The sequence below is a fragment of the Colletes latitarsis genome, chromosome 7 (genome assembly GCF_051014445.1).
Source record: "Colletes latitarsis isolate SP2378_abdomen chromosome 7, iyColLati1, whole genome shotgun sequence".
Taxonomy (NCBI): Eukaryota; Metazoa; Arthropoda; class Insecta; order Hymenoptera; family Colletidae; genus Colletes; species Colletes latitarsis.
This window is the reverse complement of record NC_135140.1, coordinates 15,012,701-15,029,888: the sequence shown is the minus strand read 5'-3', so window position 1 is coordinate 15,029,888 and position 17,188 is coordinate 15,012,701. Positions and strand designations below refer to the sequence as shown.

Here is a 17,188-nt window from a genome sequence, read left to right as displayed (position 1 = left end):
CCAATATACTACGGCACCACAAAATAATATGTTACTGTGTGACTCTATTCTAGTAACGTAACACAACTAACGTTAATCTGTGCCATCCTGCGAATACACTTCGAATGTTACTACACTTGAATGTTACCAGACAGCAGACCTTTCCTTCTCACTCTTGAAATGGTTTAAATCCGATTTGCATGAACTGACATATGCATACCTATTGTACCATAAACAAAGTACAGAATAGATCTATCGATTAACACTGTTACAGTTCTTCCAACGAGACAGTCTTTATAAACAAAATGACAGGACAGTAACGATGGGACGCTGTGCCCTGTATAGTTACTATTTATGTATAAGAATTATAGTTACAGTAAAAAAGTCAATAAAAGAAAATATGTAGACATATCAAATAAAAATGATATTTCAAAACCATAAAATAACCGCCTGCAAACGTTAAGAGTCCCTATTGATTCTCGAACATTCAATATTATTACATATTCAAAATTTTAAATGCCTAGTAAAATATTAATATATTTTTAAATAAAAAATATTTTGCTTTAATTTATATATCATTTTATTAAATTGACATTAACAAAAATGCTTTTATTTAATCAATATTTGACGACTTATACATAGCATTAAATATATGCACAGTGCACGTGTGTTTTATATCCACGTGGGTTAAATATTGATAATTGAATGTGTCTTCGTATTATTTGTTATGGAAAATGGATAATTCATACGATTTAATAAAAACTATCGAAGATGATCAAGAAGTACCAGATTATTCTGAAAACTCTGACGAAGAAGACGATGTGAGATATCATACAAATTATATTATATTGTTTAGAAATTCTAAGAAAATCAAAATTTAATTTATGTATTTTACACATTTGTATACATAAAAATAATTTCTTATTCTCATAGTTTCAACCACGAAAACAAAAGAAAAAGGAAAACAAAGAATTCGATAATAATTTTCAATTTATAAATGACATTTCCGAATATAATAAAGACACATGGAATGATTTGAGCAAGTACATTAAACGGAAAGCAAAGACAAAGCTTGATGATAAAATTAAAAAGATTAGAAAAGGATCTGAAAACGAGGTGTGTAACTATATTATTATTACTTTCTGAGGTTACAGTCTGCAATTATATTTAACATTAAAATATAGTTAAATATATCTTTCTTACAGACTGGGACCAACAATGATTCTGCCATAGATCCTTCTGAATGTAAAATAGAAGATGATGAAATTTCTTTATCAGAAGATGAACTTAAAAAAGGTAATAATAATAGTTTATTATATGATTTTTAATGTAAATAAATGTTAATGTTTTGTTGTAGATATATTTAAGACAAAAGAAAAGAAGAATAAAAAAAAAAAGACTTCCAATGAAAATGACAAAGAAACAATTAACTTTGAGGAGTTCTCTAATGTAGAATCATATGCAACATTTTATCAAATGAATTTGTCACGTCCGTTATTAAAGGTATGATTGTATTCTATATAAAATTAAAACTTACTTCAGAATGTTTTGTGCATTAATTTTCAATAATAATCCATGCATTTTTGTTGAAGGCTATAACAACTATGAATTTTGTGCATCCAACACCTATTCAAACTGCTACCATTCCTGTTGCATTAATGGGTCGTGATATATGTGGTTGTGCTGCTACAGGTACCGGTAAAACTGCAGCTTACATGCTTCCAACCCTAGAAAGATTATTGTACAGACCATTAAACGGTCCTGCTATCTCACGAGTTCTTGTACTTGTACCAACAAGAGAACTTGGTGTGCAAGTGTATCAAGTTACAAAACAATTATCTCAGTTTACAACAATTGAAGTAGGCTTATCTGTTGGTGGGTTAGATGTGAAAGTTCAAGTATGTAGTTATATTTAATATAAATTTAAACATCCATAAGTATTCAATTTATAAATAATTTAAAAAAATGTTTTATTTTTTAACTAGGAAACTGTATTAAGAAAAAACCCAGATATCGTAATAGCTACACCTGGAAGATTAATTGATCATTTAAAAAATACACCCACATTCTCGTTAGATAGCATTGAAGTCCTCATTTTAGATGAGGCAGACAGGTACAATGGAATAGAATACAATAGTGCCCACTTAAGTGTCCACACTGTTGCCCACTTAAGTGACCGCGGCCGGTCCCGAGCGTGGTCACTTAAGTGGGCACTACTGTACGTGGTTTTACGTTAACTTCACATTGCAATGAAATTATAATAGTTTTATGATCTTCATTTTAGAATGTTAGATGAATATTTTGCAGAACAAATGAAATATATAGTACAACAATGCTCCAGAAGCAGACAGACGATTTTATTCTCTGCTACTATGACAGAGGAAGTAAAAGATTTAGCTGCTGTGTCATTAGATAAACCTGTAAAAGTATTTGTAGATAGTAATCAAGATGTTGCTTTTAATTTACGCCAGGAATTTATTCGGTATGAAAATCAAAACATGAAAAATCGCTTATATTTATGTGTTACATAGCAATTGGAAATGGTTAGTAAATCATTTTTTAATATAGGATACGAAAAGAAAGGGAAGGAGATCGCGAAGCAATTTTAGCTGCTTTAATTTGTAGAACTTTTCACGATCATGCCATGGTTTTCGTTCAAACAAAGAAACAAGCTCATAGACTTCACATTCTCTTAGGATTGTTAGGTGTAAAGGTACTTGAATTATAACTTGTTTAATAAACATACTGCATAATCATTAAAATATTTTTATTGATCGTTTGTGTCATAGGTTGGAGAACTTCACGGTAATCTCACACAACCTCAACGTTTAGAAAACTTAAAAAAATTTAAAGATGAAGAAATCGATATCTTATTAGCAACAGATGTTGCTGCTAGGGGTTTAGATATAAGTGGTGTAAAAACTGTAATTAATTTCGTTATGCCAGTTACTATGCAACATTACATCCATAGGTATGAATGCATAATTTATCTATACATCTATGTATATCGCGTAAAAAGTATTTACTTTATAATTTCTTCGTCAGAGTTGGAAGAACAGCTAGAGCCGGTCGTGTCGGAGTATCGGTATCATTGGCTGGCGAACAAGAACGTTCATTAGTTAAAGAAATTATTAAAAATGCAAAAAATCCAGTAAAAAATCGAATAATACCACCCGATATAATCGAAAAATATAACAAAAAATTAGATTCTCTCCAGGCCGATGTGGAGAAGATTTTGGAAGAGGAAAGGAATGAAAGAGAATTAGCCAAAATGGAAAATCAAGCAAATCGTGCGGAAAAATTACTCATGAATGAAAATGGTAAAGACGAGCAAAGAAACTGGTTCCAAACTCGTAAAGAAAGGAAAGAAGAAAAAGGTTTGTTTTAAACAGTAATGTTGCAACATTATCGAAAATTGTGTTAAACTGACAGCTTTGTAAAATTCGGTACATTGTATGTTTAATTGTTTTTTTTAGAGAAACTATTGCTAACAGAAAAACCAAAAAATAAAGGAAAGAAAAACAAAAGTAAAAGCAAAGAGCCTTCAAATATAGTTGAAGAGAAGAAAAAGAAAGTAACCAAAGAACCAAAGAAAGAAACAGCAGAAGATAGAGCGAAAGGAGAATTAGACAAAATTGCAGCATTTCAAGCAAGGTTAGCTAAAAAGAAGAATAAACAAAAGAAAATTCGAACAGTCATGGATGATGATAAATTTTCAGTCAACAGAAAAGGTATATTACAACACATCGTTATTTTTAATTCTAATACTCAAATATAACTCTATTTTTTATAACACTGATTACATTTTAGCATCGCTAAAACGACCGAAATCTTCATTTGCTGCCGATTTAACGGATACAAGCAAGAAGGCTGTAAAGAGAATGCGTTATGAGTAAGTATATTTCATTATTTTATAACGCGTAATAAAATATTACATATTCTAATACATATATATAAACCATTTTATCTTGCACATTTTAGAGCAAACGTTAAAAAAAATCAAAATAAAAAGAAAGGGGCGCAGAATTTCAGCTTAGGAAAGAAGGATAATAGAAAAGTTTTTAAAAAACGTTGAGATGAGTTTTTATATCTGTACCTACATCTTATTAAATACATACCATTTTACTTAATTTGTTTTATTATAGAACCGTTACAATGCGTCACTTACGTCTCACAGATTGACAGATGAATAGCACTGATTAATTGGTTTTTTTTCATCAGAATATGTATACTTCATAATCTATAACCTGTTTGAAAAAATTGCAGTACTATGCAATTAAATACATGGAAAAACAGATATATATATATATATATACTACTGAAATACTATAAAATAAAATGTAATGTATTGCAAACTAGTGTAAATCTATAAATTACTTTAAGAGATATTAAATGAAATTATGTTTATTTCAAATAGTAACACTGCATTGTTGATGTTTTATGAAAGAAATTAAAAATTGTAATATTTGCATTGTACTGAAATTTTAGTGAAGAGGTAATAGGTATGTGTTAATTCTATAATGTTTAGATAATAAGATCAAACATTCATTGTCATTCACAACCTCATACGCAATTTCCATTCATCCTTAGGTTTAATACAGTTTAATGCTTAATCCTAATAATTCTAATGTTGAGAAAGGAAATTTTATAAAACCTAGGCCCATTTTAAATTACTCGAGAACTCTATTCATATTTGTATCCAACTTCTTTTCTGTCCCCACAACAGGAAAGTTACTTATTTACTTCTAACATTTAAATTTGTACGAAATTTTAAATAAATAGTATATTACGCCAGAATTTCAAATATATTCTGTAAGTAAAGGAAGATGTAAATTTAAAATTTTTTTTTAATGTTCTTTAAATTGTGGTTATGGTAATGACGATTAATTAAAACATTACTTGAAAGTAATTTATACTAACATGCTAAATTTAATAAATGAAAATACATAAGTTAAAACCCACTCATTTATAAATACAACGTTTTTCCCCATTGGTATGGAAGCCGTCTCGAATTAATACGAGATATTTATAAAATACAAAATAATACTAATTTCTCGTAAACAAATGAATATTTGTATAAAAACTATTGGAACTATTATATCGGGTCACAAGAATAATACTCGTACTGCAGTTTCATGTGTAGAAAAGTTTTTGGATACAAATTTGAACTGAAGTGATACGAAATTATTTTATAATACATATACAATGATGACAGTGATACAGGAATAACTGTCACGTACAAGGATGATGAACTTCTTTAATGGATTATCATAATAATGATACGTTCTCGTTATGTTTGCATAACAAAAACTTTTAACAAATAATTTTTATATTAATGCGCACTATTCGCACTATTTATATGTATACATGTATAGATACTATTGAAGTATTTATAAGGTCACCTTGTTTGAAATAAGTTAATTATTAGCGGCCGTGCGCTGACCAAATCTCAAATATTTAAGTTAATTTTACAATTAAAACATAAACAGATAATTTTACGAGACAGTATACGTCTTATTAAAAAATAGTGATCGTCAGAGCTGAATGATGTCCTCAATAAAGTAATAATAATAATAATAGCAATAAAATAATTATAATTATATTAATAATAATGATAATCAAATTAATAGAAAGAAACAACTTTGGATCACAAAACCAATTGACACACACCCTTTTATCTAGAACACAATGTTTACAGAAATCCAATAACGTTATGTTGTTCCCTTCTGCGTGTATAAACATGTATTCTAATGAATTTTTTTGCAATAAACTTTTTATTAGTTACTTTGAATTGACAATGAAAACTAAATTCGATAATACTACTATCATGAAGCATGGATTTTACGATTTATAAACCGTTCGTTAAAACATTTTTTTATGCAGTCTCGGTTGCTTATCCGTGAAAAGAAAATACGCATGAAATGGTATAAACATTTATATTCATTAGTGCAAAAGTGAACAATACAACAATTGTCAGATATTTCACAAGGAAGAAAGACCTTTGATTAGGAAACATTATTCAAGATATCTATAAAAGAGAAATGTTCATTATACATTTATCGATTGTGAAGGAATCATAGTTTAATATCGTTGAATGTGCTACTGCTTTAGTTAACATATAAAGACATTGAAACAAGAATGAGGTTATGTATCCTTTCATAATTAAAAGAAATACATTTTCGAAATGATGTAAAACAACCAATTATTAATTTGTTTCAACCCCACAAAATTTTTTCAGTCGTAAGCCTACACGTATTAATTATTTCGCGTTAATGTATAATTATCTTAACATCTTACTGTCTAGACATACGCCAACGACAGGTTTATTAATTGTTGTACATAACCAAAATATTCTGTTTTCTAATTTGTAAGGTATTTTTAGATTCTTTAATTTTTATGATCATCACGTCCCTTAAGTCTTTCCCCTATTTCTAATATCCCCTTGGATACAGTTCATTCACTTAATTATTTATTTACTTTATCCGATTCTCTTAATGCCCTCTTTGCTGGTGGTTCTTCGATCTAAAAAATTATAATCTTATTATATATCAAACTAATGTATAAGCTTACTGTACTCACTTCTTCTTCTAAACCAGGTAATTGAATTCTAGTTTCTGACGCTTCCGCTGGCTGTAAATAAATTTAAAATACCGTAAATAACGTAAGTTATTAAAAATTAGTGTGTAATATATCGAGCAACGCAAAATTTTATCCTCGTGAAATTTCAAACAATTTTACCTGTGCATCAATGCATTCCACTTCTCCAATTTGCAGCTTGAAAGCATATTATACATAAACATCTTTTAAAGCTATTACTTATAAATTATTACCGTTTACACGTATAAAAACAAAAAGCAAAGAACAATAATTTTTCTTCTTTTAGAGTATGAAATTTGTATTAATTACAATTAGAATAATTTAAATATAATTAAAGAAAATAATTATATAGTTTATCGATCGTTATTTGATAATAAAAATTTCAAAAATAATCTCTTTGTTACTCTGAATCAGCAAATACATATGACTTTAATAACAATAACCAAAATGTTTCTAGTTTATAGACGATTAAAATTAGCCGATAATATTAATAACATTCGGTTATCATTGTTAAAATAATACAGGATCGTGCATCGAAACCAACAAAGAAATTGTCTGTGAAAGAATTATTTAATTTATCTTACCCTTGCATCAGTTTCATTTGGCCCAATACCCACTTCTTTTTGCTGTTTAGACTTAGCTCTGCGCTGTGGCCTTTCGCTAACAGAATGTGCATTGTGAAGGGAACCTTTTCCTTTGGGACTTAACATGTTTATTTGCATTTCAGCTGGCAAATAATTCCTGATATTGGTTAATAATTCATCTGCACGCTTGAAGTACATAGTAGGAATTCGTGTCTCGCTCGGGAATTCTTTCATATCGAAATTTGTCGTCTTAGTGTATATCACATTCATAGCTAAATCACAAACAGCCCACAGTTTCTGCATATAGAAAAATAACGTAAATTTTTTATATTTTATTTACATAGTATGGGGGATGGTTCAAAAATTATTACATAATTTATGTTGTTGTCCTCAGGCTTCAAAGCATCTTTGTGGCTCTTCATTCGTTCTATAAGATTTTTATAAAAACCATAGCAATAATATTCATTTTTTGTTATAAGAGGTTCTAGTATAAACCATAAACATTGCTGTATAACTTTCAACTGAGTCACTATTAAATGACTTGTAAATTCAGGATCGTGTGCAAGAATAGGGACTGCAAATACTAGCATGTAATCAGGAAGAATGTGGGGCAGTTGACCTGTAATCATAATTTGATCAAGTAATTACTTTTCACTATCGTAATAATATTTTCAACAATGAAAAATAATATTAAACAATATCTCCATAATGCCTTACTATTTAGTTTCTTACCCATGGCCCGCTCTACGGTACCCAATGACAATGTTTTAACATAATCTCTTCTCTTATTTATATCAGTTTGCATGTAAGTTTTCAAAACACACTTTAGTCTTTTGTCTTGTTCTTTGCCAGCAAGGGCATAATAGCCCATAAAATCTAGTGGCAAGCATTTATTTGGAATTCCTCTTCCAAGTCCTTTATGTAATTTGCTACCAAAAGCCTCTCGTACTTGTGGGACTTCATCCTATAAATCAATGTCAATTGCATCAAATTACGCATTTATATCCAGATACTTGATTAGTGCAGAAGATATTCGAATAGAGAAAAATTTAATAAATCGACCCAGCTTTATTAAAAATACGTTAAAAATTAATACTTTGATATAGATTTTAATTAAACGTACCACCATGAGTTGTGATAAATTATAGAACTGTTCTGCTGTAAATTGGTCACCAACACCTTTCTGCTCACATATCTTCAGCATTGAGCAACCAGCCTGTAATCGCAACCAACTCATTTCCGCTTTACTTAAACGACCTTGCTGTAGAAGATCTCCTTTATTTACTACAAATGCATTCAGCATTCTGAAAGTTTTTTGTGCAGAGAGTACATCAGTCTTCAATCCCAATAACCAGCGTGCCATGCATTTTAAGCCTTCTAATCTACAACGCGTTTCTTCAGGTAATTGATCCTCTCTGCACCAGTCTCCATCAATGGTATCAGAAGTTTGTTCACTGCTTTCTTTTACTAATAGCTCTTTGACTATCTGTAATTGTGTAATATAAGTTATATTGTATTATATCACATTATCTTTACTTCTATGTGATAACCATTAAACATAACTTACTTTTCTAGACACCATATTTTTTATTTGTACTTGATATTTTTCTGGTAAATTATAAGCTATATGACCTAACGTGACTATAGATGTTCGATAATATTCGGATGCTGGTGTAAGAGTATTTTTAATTCTCTCAATAATTTCAGGGAAAATGGTATCATGAATATTGGTCATATTAACAAATAAACACCGGACAGCTTGTTTTGCTTGTTTCGGTGTTCCCGTTTCAGCAAAGTTTTTACATATTGGAACCATAAGATTCATGATATCTGGCGCCACGTCGCATAAAGGTTTGTATTTTCCTAAAAATGTGAAAATCGAAAGAACCAATGGCGCTACCATTTCATCCTCTAATTCCAAAAGATGAACAAGTTGCATCAAAATATCATTATGAAGAAAATGTGGACCAAATACGAACGAAAGCATCTGAAAGAGGGTAAATGATAGGTAATACACACAAAGAATTAATAATTCAAATCGTATAAACAAATTTACGAGAGAGAATAATAAACATACCACAAGTAACCTTAGACCTTTTTCACCTGCATTATTTGGATTAAGTCCAACTTCTTCTATCACGTTACCTCCTTTCAAACAATCTAATACATATCCAATTAAAACCTGTTGATATAGAATCGATGTAAAATACATATGCGCATTAGGAACAATTAAGTTGAATATTAAAAAAGGGAAAATTACCCTAATCGCTTCTTCGTCAATCATAACAGAACTGACTCTTTCTAACAACATTTTTATTGTGTTGTAGTACAAATTTGTCATTACTGGTTGACCTAATTTTTTGAGAACCATACTTATTGTATCTGCACATTCCTTGCAAGAAACATTTGGCTGAACTATTGTTTCCATCCCTTGTAACAATGCCGAATCTTTTCTCATATGAGCACTAAATTTCTGTAAAAATTCTTGCACTTTCATAGGATCTGGTAGAAAGCGAGATATCTGATGAATTTTTGCTACCAATTCTACCACAGCATCTGGTTTTTTTACAATTTCTAACCATTCGACTACTGCCCTTCGTACGGCAAGCTGGTGTTTCTGAAGTTCGACAAATGCTTTAGATGCATGATCATCAATTGTACCTAATAAATGATATAGCTTCTTCATTCTTTCACTAGCAGGTAGCTGATAAGGTACTAAACAGGTGTTTAGTAACCTTTCTACTAACAATCTATCTTCCATGCCTGCCATGTAATAACCATGCAATATTTTGTCCTTTATCCAAGTAACAGCTTTTTTCGTAGCTTGCGGTACATCTGCATCGTTCAAATGCTTTTTGTATATCATTGCCAATCCTGCCATTGCTTCTTTTCTTATTTTAAACTTTTTGTCCAAGGTTCTTTCTTTAACAAATTCGAGCAAATCTTCGCTATCCGATACAACTTCAAAATCCCTTCTGGCAGTGGTTACTATAGCCATGACAACTTCATACCTGACACTTTCATCTGCATCGTGTTGTCTTAATTTTAAAGTATCAGTAATATCCTTTCTTAATTCAGGATGGTTCAGTAAAAAATGCATCGAATATTGTACACACTTTATACGAATTGATACACTGATGTCATTAAATCTTCCTAAAAATGCTCGCCAGAGCTGCGTGTGTTGTACAGCCAACTGAGATCCTTTTTCAGAAAACATTCTGGCTAATAAAGCCACAGCGCCCAATCTTTCAGTTTCAGAGGAAGATTTCAATTTACATTCTAATTGTGGAAGGACGGACAGCAAGACGCTTGGACATATGTGATTTAACTCATAAATCAAATCATATACTTTCTTGCAAATTTGTAAGCTTTTTTCCTCTTTGCCCAAAATCAATACATGATTAAAAAACTAAATTTAAAAACAGAAAATTTGACATAATTACTTCATATAAACGATAAACGATAATCGATAATCGATAATCGATACTCGATACTCGATACTCGATAATCGATAATCGATTTAAAAATAGAAAGAAAATTTGAATCTTGCTCTACTTACTGCTTGAATATATGGTTCCAGTGTATCACTACATTTAATTACTAGTTCTTTTGCTAGCAAATATGCATTCTTCTTTTGTGTTTTATTTGGTTCGACAATATTCATGAGTATGATGTCTAGAAGTTCATTGCTAACAATGTCTGATTCCGTAATAAGCGGGCATAACACATCTAGCATAAAACTTTTAACTTTCCCAGAATGTTCATCGCTGCAATTATGATTATAAAATGATTTAGTACTGACTATTCATTAATGTTTTATTTTATTTTCGCGATTATACTTACTTTACTATTCTAAACATAAGAGAGAAAAGCGCACAGAAGATTTCTTGACAATCTTCTAATTCAAAGCACATATTAAATGACTTCACATATGCCAAGTTTTCCAAAAGGTAAAAATATCTTTTGAAGGCAGGATCTTTAGGATCTTTTAAGCCAGCCAATTGTTTAATCAAAAACAAGAATATCGTTTTCACCTACAACAATATAAGATTAATTTAACACAAAAGTAAACTTGGGGAATTAATAAAAATGTTGCGTACAAAACTTTGGAAAACTATAAGATTGAAATAGTTTTTACATATGACAAGAAAATAATTATATAAGTCATTATAATGAGATAACTTTTATTTACCTGTTCTGCATCTTTATATGGAGCTTCAGGAGCATAAACTCGTAGAACATCAGCAATACAACATGCAATCAGGAGTTGTACATCTTTACTCTGATGCATTAGAAAATGCTCTTCTGCCAAATGTAAAGCAAGTGGTATATACTGCTGATACATTCCTTCATCTTGTCCCATTGCTTGTAATGTGTGAGCTAAAGTCTGTTTAACCAATTTTAATGTAAATCATTTTTGTCTGTTCATATTGTCGTTTTTTTTTTTCGTTTTATAAATATACCTTTAATCGTCTAATCAGTTCATCTGGACCCAGATCTTCCGTAACAGATCTGCACCCTTGTGGGTAAATTATTTCTGACATGGTGTTTACTGAATGATTCAACGAAATATGAGAAACTTTATGTCCTTAAAATAATCTAGAACACTGTCCAAATTCTGTAACATTATATATTATGTTATCCATTTTCCTGTACTATACATAATATTATCTTTAATAACTTAATTAATAAAAATAAACTAATAACATAGAAAACATTATAATCAGTTGTATTAAGATACTTAAATCTTATATGCATTTTAGAATATACTGTCAATAATTTAGATAATATTACTCAAACAAGAATACTACTAAACCAGGGAACATATACCTTTCTAATTAAACAAAAAAATTCTAATAAATGAACATTTCATTGATCAAACAAAACAATAAGTATCAATGTTTATACCCATATTAGAATAGTAACTTTCACAATTTTACACTATAATAGCTTCTATATCACTACTACAAACAGTAAATGGAAATTATTACATATGTACAATAAATACAAATCCAATAATGTAAAATATGACTTAAATCGATTCACTGAGAGTCTGAGTTACATGTTAATCTGCATTAACTTTCGTTAGAACATAGTATTAATATTCTAAAACAGATTATTGTGAAATATATCGCGTAGGTTATGTCTACCGTTAGCATATAAATACAAGAAAACGACGTAAACAGTACTATTATTTAAGACGCTTCAAACTATAAAGTATTCTAAAATGTACAATAGTAAAAAAAGGATGTGAGATATTGTATCTGTTAAAAGAATGCATTACCTCAAGATATGCATAGGCACCACAAGGCCTGTGACACTCAGAATATCAATAAAGCAAATATATGTGATGGATACACGGCACTAGCTTAGTTTTTGGGTTTCACACACTATCGCGATGTAATTATTACTAAGTGCGAATGTATCGCCTTCGACGTAACTTTCTGAATCTTTTGTAAATATTTGGCATGGTAAAACGATCAAAATATCCTCAAAAAAGTAGCGAAACAGTTTTCGTAAACGGTTAAGCGTGTCAAAGGACGCAACAGCGCAATTCGATCACTTGAAGTCAACTACATTTCGGTATACCAGGGGATACTTCAGACTGCTTCAGCTTAAGTGGTTAAACAACACTACGTGAAAGTACCAAAAGAATGTAACGACGATCCTATTGGTTCGATTATATAAAAAACATAATTCATCAATAGTATAATGATCTTGTTATATGAAGTTGAATTACAATGCAATGACTAATTCCATTTAATGCGCATAAAAGTCACACAATAAATGACGTATTATTCAAAGAAAATATTTAACTGCATTCCGAATCTAAATAAATTTTTTATTTTTGTTAGTAAAATATGTCAAACGTAATTTTAAACTAGATCGAAATTTTAAACTGATAGTAACTAAGGCTACGACGACTAGGGGAATTTATTAGTAACTTAAACGCCTCAATAATTAAAATATTTGGCGAATATAATTTAAATACTTAAATACTTTGTATATTGATCAAATAGCTGTATTTTTATTTTTGTTACAAGACTAAAAGCCAATCTCAACAACGATAAAATACAAGATCTACTCAAATAAAAATACCCTAAAGCCCCCTCACTTCGTCGCTAATAACTACAGTTGATGCAACATTAAACTATCAAAAAAGAAAAATTATTTATATATGAATAGTGCAAAGAATGCAATTGTACAGTACATATAGTGTATGAACTAATTCAATCGATGCATGACCGTGTAATGTGAACTATAAGTCAAGTTCCTTAAGTTCATCCTTTTTATTTAAACTTTACTTTTGCGTATTTTAAAAAGTTGATTAAAAGGTGTTAAGGAATAGTTCCGCGATATTACAACACTACTTTTTTGTATCACTTTTCCCAACATGCGTAACGACTCTCAATATTATTCATTCTCCTTCTCTTTCACTCTTTTATTGTCTTCAACTATCTTTACAGGGCATGTAGTTTGCTTTATGGTAGAAATATATATGATGAATGGCACGTTTCAGAACAAACAATTTATATAATGACTTAATAATTTTAAATAAAACAAACAGTATATAGTATATAACATATACTGTATATCAATTGTAAAAATTAAAATTGTTAAATATTATATGTGTAATTGTTATATATATACGTAAAAATGTCTTTACTATGTATCACTTTTTACAAGTAGTTATAAATACATATGTAAAAATACAAACAATAAATTTTGTCTTTCAAGAAGTAGATTAGTATAAAATTTAATGATATATTGTTGATATATTGTTGATAATATAACATACATAATATAAAGAAAATTTATATAAAGAATATTTAAATCGATGTTTTTCATCCATAAAAATTTCATTAGAACACGCTTAAATTACTGCTAACCGGAAATCATGTTTCTTCGTACTCTTTCTATTTGGCACATACAACGTGTGCAGGGTCTGGTTCAGCGCTGATCAGTTTTGTTTAAAAAAAATTGATTACCTCGACCAGGAAAAACTTTAAACAATGGTGAGCGTCTATTTTAATAGTATTATTACATTTAATAAGTTTTTTAGTTAAATTATTGCAATTATATTACAATCATTGTAATGTAACATTAGCTTGGTAGGTTAATTATGAACTCGAACACGTTTACAGTATGCATGATATACAAGGAATTACAAAAGAATTCGTACCATAGAATTATTTAACATTGTTTAAAATATAATAATTACGTATAACATGATGAAGCTTTTAATAAATTAACGAATAACTCGTACCACGATAATATTCGTACTTTTACAAATCACTACTGAATCTAACCGCTCTCGTTAGAATTAACGTCTTGTTGAACCACTTTTGAATTTAATAAATAAATAATCGGATATACTGTAAACTAATTTTGAAATATTGCTTTAGGCGAGTACAAAAACTGATAACCCTGAAAAACCAGGACAAGAAGTAACTCCTATTCACAGAATTAGGATTACACTTACTTCACGGAATGTACGCTCCCTTGAGAAAGGTACATTGTTTTATGTAAAATTATTACTGTTTGATATTATTGCGATGTATACTAACAATGTATGTCATTTTAGTTTGTTCTGAGTTAATCTGTGGAGCAAACAAACAGAAACTTAAAGTGAAAGGGCCAGTTCGCATGCCTACAAAGATTTTAAGGATCACCACACGTAAAACACCTTGTGGAGAAGGATCAAAAACTTGGGATCGTTTCCAGATGCGTATCCACAAGAGAGTAATTGATTTATATTCACCATCAGAAATTGTTAAACAAATTACAAGCATTTCTATTGAACCTGGTGTAGAAGTGGAAGTCACAATTGCTAATGAATAAAACATTTGTATAAAACTGTACAAAATTTTAATAAAAACATGAAAGTACTAAAAATTTTTTAAACCAATTTCAAAACAGTAATATGAAAAAATCTTCTATAAACAATGTTCCCATTAACAAGAATTTGGATGTGATCAATTTGTTTATTTTATCAAGTTTATAGAAAATTATTTATAAATTATAATACATTGAGTTTTGTATAATTTATTTGAAACATTCTGTCTAATGTCTAACAAGACAGTAGCACACTTCCGAAAGTATGGTTTCTGATACAGAAATAATTGCCAGTTAATGAAAACTGATTTATGGATTTATTCCTTTACTCTTCTCCTTGGGATTCTGTTCCAGATTTCTTATCTTCTTCTCCATCACTAAAACCATCCATTCCTTCTTCTTCTTCATCATCATCACCAGCAACTTCTGCATTTTCAAGTTCAGCTCGTTCCATTTGTTTTGCTAATTCTGCTTCATCAGTTGCAGTAACGACTTTCGGCTGTGAATTAAAAAAAATTAATTACATACAGTTAATATATCTTTAAAATTAGTAGCAACAAATATTTTTGATAAAGAAACTTGCAGCCATTTGCACGTTAAATACACCTCCGAGCGATGTTATTTTACTTTGTATAACATCGATTGCATCACTCAAAGCTTTTAAGCCATCTTGTTTTTCTGGTGTAGACGTTGTCATGACTAAATCATAAGAAAAATATAAATTTTATCAGTTACACTCATACTAAAGTAAATTTTTATTTAAATAAAAATATAAGAGAAAAAAAATAATGTACCATATAATGGTGGTGCAATTAAATTGATTTTAATTGGAAGTTCGTCTGTAGAAAGAGCCAAACCAGTTTTTAAAGCAGCTTTTACTGCATCAATTCCTTCATATCCATAACAAGCTACTTCTACATCTGCTCGAATTTTAACTGCTTGAGAAGTCAATTTTCGTTTAATATTGTTTAATAACACCTCCTTTGTACGTTCATCAAGACCACACTCAGCTAGAATAGATGGATCCCTGGAGTAACAATGTTTGAACAATCATTATCATGCAAATAACATTTTTAATATTTTTCTACATTTTGTACTTACGAAACAGATTGCTTAAAAAAATCATACGCGGATGCTTTCTGTTTTTTATATTTTTCTTCAAAATGCCATGCAGTTTTTTGATATAATTTTTCTAGTTGATCATCACTATCAAAATGCAATAATTCTGCAACATGTCTTAAAATTGAATTAACAGCTTTAGCTTTTGCGTACCTCTCTGTACATTTTTCTACATCTTCAGCTGATACACGACGTTTGCTAAGATCGATATAACCTAGATTAAATTATTTAATGTGCTGTTAATAAACACCAACAGAAATTGCATATTTATGTAGTTTGTTTAAAAATTTTTTATATAATACATTTTCATTTCTCTTACCTTTTTCTTTGTCAACTCGTATAACAACAACTGGCTCAGTTTTCCCTACCCTAATAAGTTTGTTGATAGATCTAATACGTCTTCTAGACAATTCAGATAGAAGAATCATACCTTCAATATTATTATATTCTAATAAATGTACATATGCTCCCATTTCAGCTATACTACGTACATTTACCATCACTACATCTTCCACTTCTGGATATTTTTCTTTATAAAACCGACACGACAGTACCATTTTTAATGCTGAAAAATTAAATTTACACTTCATTCACTTTAATTAATTATAAATCACGTAACGTCTTAACCAATAAAAGTAAAGTTATTTGAAACATTGTTATTAATACATATTTGTTTTATTCAAGAAAAGAATTAGTTGTTGAATATTTTGTTAAATAATTACAAAACAGAAAGTTATTGTAGAGGTTAACTTCATGAATTTTTCCATTTTAATGACAGTACTATTTATACAATTACCCTTGTGAGTATATCGTGCAAGGAACGATAAATTCTTTACTTATATTAGCAAAATATATTTAAAACGGTGTAAATATACTGAAATATGCTAATAATCCATGTGCAATCTTAACTTCAATTTCGTCAGATTATTAAGAGGGACACAGAGCGGCACAGCGTTATCCAACTTGTATGTTATTTAGGGTTGGGCTACTTATCAAATATTTTGTTATTCGTATATTTGAATACTCAGTAATTCAAATATTCAGCAAATATTATTCGAATATCATTCAAATCT

The 17,188-nt window shown here is 29.6% G+C and overlaps 4 protein-coding genes across 5 annotated transcripts; 2 read left to right on the top strand and 2 right to left on the bottom strand.

The window, feature by feature from the left end:
* Positions 1 to 348: 348 nt before the first annotated feature.
* Rs1 (Dead-box helicase Rs1) lies at positions 349 to 4,768 on the top strand. Its single transcript, XM_076768298.1, has 13 exons — positions 349 to 800; positions 913 to 1,095; positions 1,185 to 1,275; positions 1,337 to 1,482; positions 1,572 to 1,877; positions 1,965 to 2,092; positions 2,264 to 2,461; positions 2,548 to 2,692; positions 2,769 to 2,950; positions 3,025 to 3,356; positions 3,456 to 3,710; positions 3,790 to 3,871; positions 3,961 to 4,768. The coding sequence occupies exons 1-13, from the start codon at positions 714 to 716 to the stop codon at positions 4,052 to 4,054; spliced, it is 2,229 nt and encodes a 742-aa protein (XP_076624413.1). The 5' UTR covers positions 349 to 713; the 3' UTR covers positions 4,055 to 4,768.
* Positions 4,769 to 5,901: 1,133 nt separating this feature from the next.
* Pds5 (cohesin associated factor B pds5) lies at positions 5,902 to 12,717 on the bottom strand. Of its 2 annotated transcripts, XM_076768296.1 has the most exons (15): positions 12,445 to 12,717; positions 11,624 to 11,778; positions 11,353 to 11,547; positions 11,004 to 11,194; positions 10,720 to 10,927; positions 9,421 to 10,569; positions 9,238 to 9,342; positions 8,728 to 9,147; positions 8,284 to 8,646; positions 7,893 to 8,124; positions 7,532 to 7,779; positions 7,161 to 7,457; positions 6,718 to 6,753; positions 6,559 to 6,609; positions 5,902 to 6,501 (listed from the first exon to the last, which is right to left on the bottom strand). In XM_076768296.1, exons 2-15 carry the CDS (start codon positions 11,702 to 11,704, stop codon positions 6,445 to 6,447), a joined length of 3,633 nt encoding a protein of 1,210 aa, XP_076624411.1. In that variant the 5' UTR covers positions 11,705 to 11,778; positions 12,445 to 12,717; the 3' UTR covers positions 5,902 to 6,444. The 2 variants fall into 2 exon arrangements, with proteins under 2 accessions (XP_076624411.1, XP_076624412.1); XM_076768297.1 differs by lacking the exon at positions 6,718 to 6,753.
* Positions 12,718 to 14,031: 1,314 nt separating this feature from the next.
* Rps20 (ribosomal protein S20) lies at positions 14,032 to 15,056 on the top strand. Its single transcript, XM_076768918.1, has 3 exons — positions 14,032 to 14,176; positions 14,567 to 14,672; positions 14,746 to 15,056. The coding sequence occupies exons 1-3, from the start codon at positions 14,174 to 14,176 to the stop codon at positions 15,000 to 15,002; spliced, it is 366 nt and encodes a 121-aa protein (XP_076625033.1). The 5' UTR covers positions 14,032 to 14,173; the 3' UTR covers positions 15,003 to 15,056.
* Positions 15,057 to 15,131: 75 nt separating this feature from the next.
* On the bottom strand, positions 15,132 to 17,119 carry Eif2alpha (eukaryotic translation initiation factor 2 subunit alpha). Its single transcript, XM_076768917.1, has 6 exons — positions 16,912 to 17,119; positions 16,435 to 16,680; positions 16,098 to 16,329; positions 15,791 to 16,023; positions 15,580 to 15,695; positions 15,132 to 15,495 (listed from the first exon to the last, which is right to left on the bottom strand). The coding sequence occupies exons 2-6, from the start codon at positions 16,670 to 16,672 to the stop codon at positions 15,322 to 15,324; spliced, it is 993 nt and encodes a 330-aa protein (XP_076625032.1). The 5' UTR covers positions 16,673 to 16,680; positions 16,912 to 17,119; the 3' UTR covers positions 15,132 to 15,321.
* Between the last annotated feature and the right edge of the window lie 69 nt (positions 17,120 to 17,188).

Coding starts and splice junctions, on each gene's coding strand:
- Pds5 (XM_076768296.1), bottom strand. CDS start 11,704: ATGTCAGAAATAATTTACCCACAAGGGTGCAGATCTGTTACGGAAGAT. Junction 7,780..7,892: donor TACCGTAGAGCGGGCCATGG/GTAAGAAACTAA, acceptor TTATGATTACAG/GTCAACTGCCCCACATTCTT. Junction 6,754..7,160: donor CAAATGAAACTGATGCAAGG/GTAAGATAAATT, acceptor TATGCTTTCAAG/CTGCAAATTGGAGAAGTGGA.
- Eif2alpha (XM_076768917.1), bottom strand. CDS start 16,672: ATGGTACTGTCGTGTCGGTTTTATAAAGAAAAATATCCAGAAGTGGAA. Junction 16,024..16,097: donor TTTTTTAAGCAATCTGTTTC/GTAAGTACAAAA, acceptor TTGTTACTCCAG/GGATCCATCTATTCTAGCTG. Junction 15,696..15,790: donor AATTGCACCACCATTATATG/GTACATTATTTT, acceptor CTTATGATTTAG/TCATGACAACGTCTACACCA.
- Rps20 (XM_076768918.1), top strand. Junction 14,673..14,745: donor TGTACGCTCCCTTGAGAAAG/GTACATTGTTTT, acceptor ATGTCATTTTAG/TTTGTTCTGAGTTAATCTGT.
- Rs1 (XM_076768298.1), top strand. CDS start 714: ATGGATAATTCATACGATTTAATAAAAACTATCGAAGATGATCAAGAA. Junction 801..912: donor ACTCTGACGAAGAAGACGAT/GTGAGATATCAT, acceptor TTATTCTCATAG/TTTCAACCACGAAAACAAAA. Junction 1,276..1,336: donor AGAAGATGAACTTAAAAAAG/GTAATAATAATA, acceptor GTTTTGTTGTAG/ATATATTTAAGACAAAAGAA.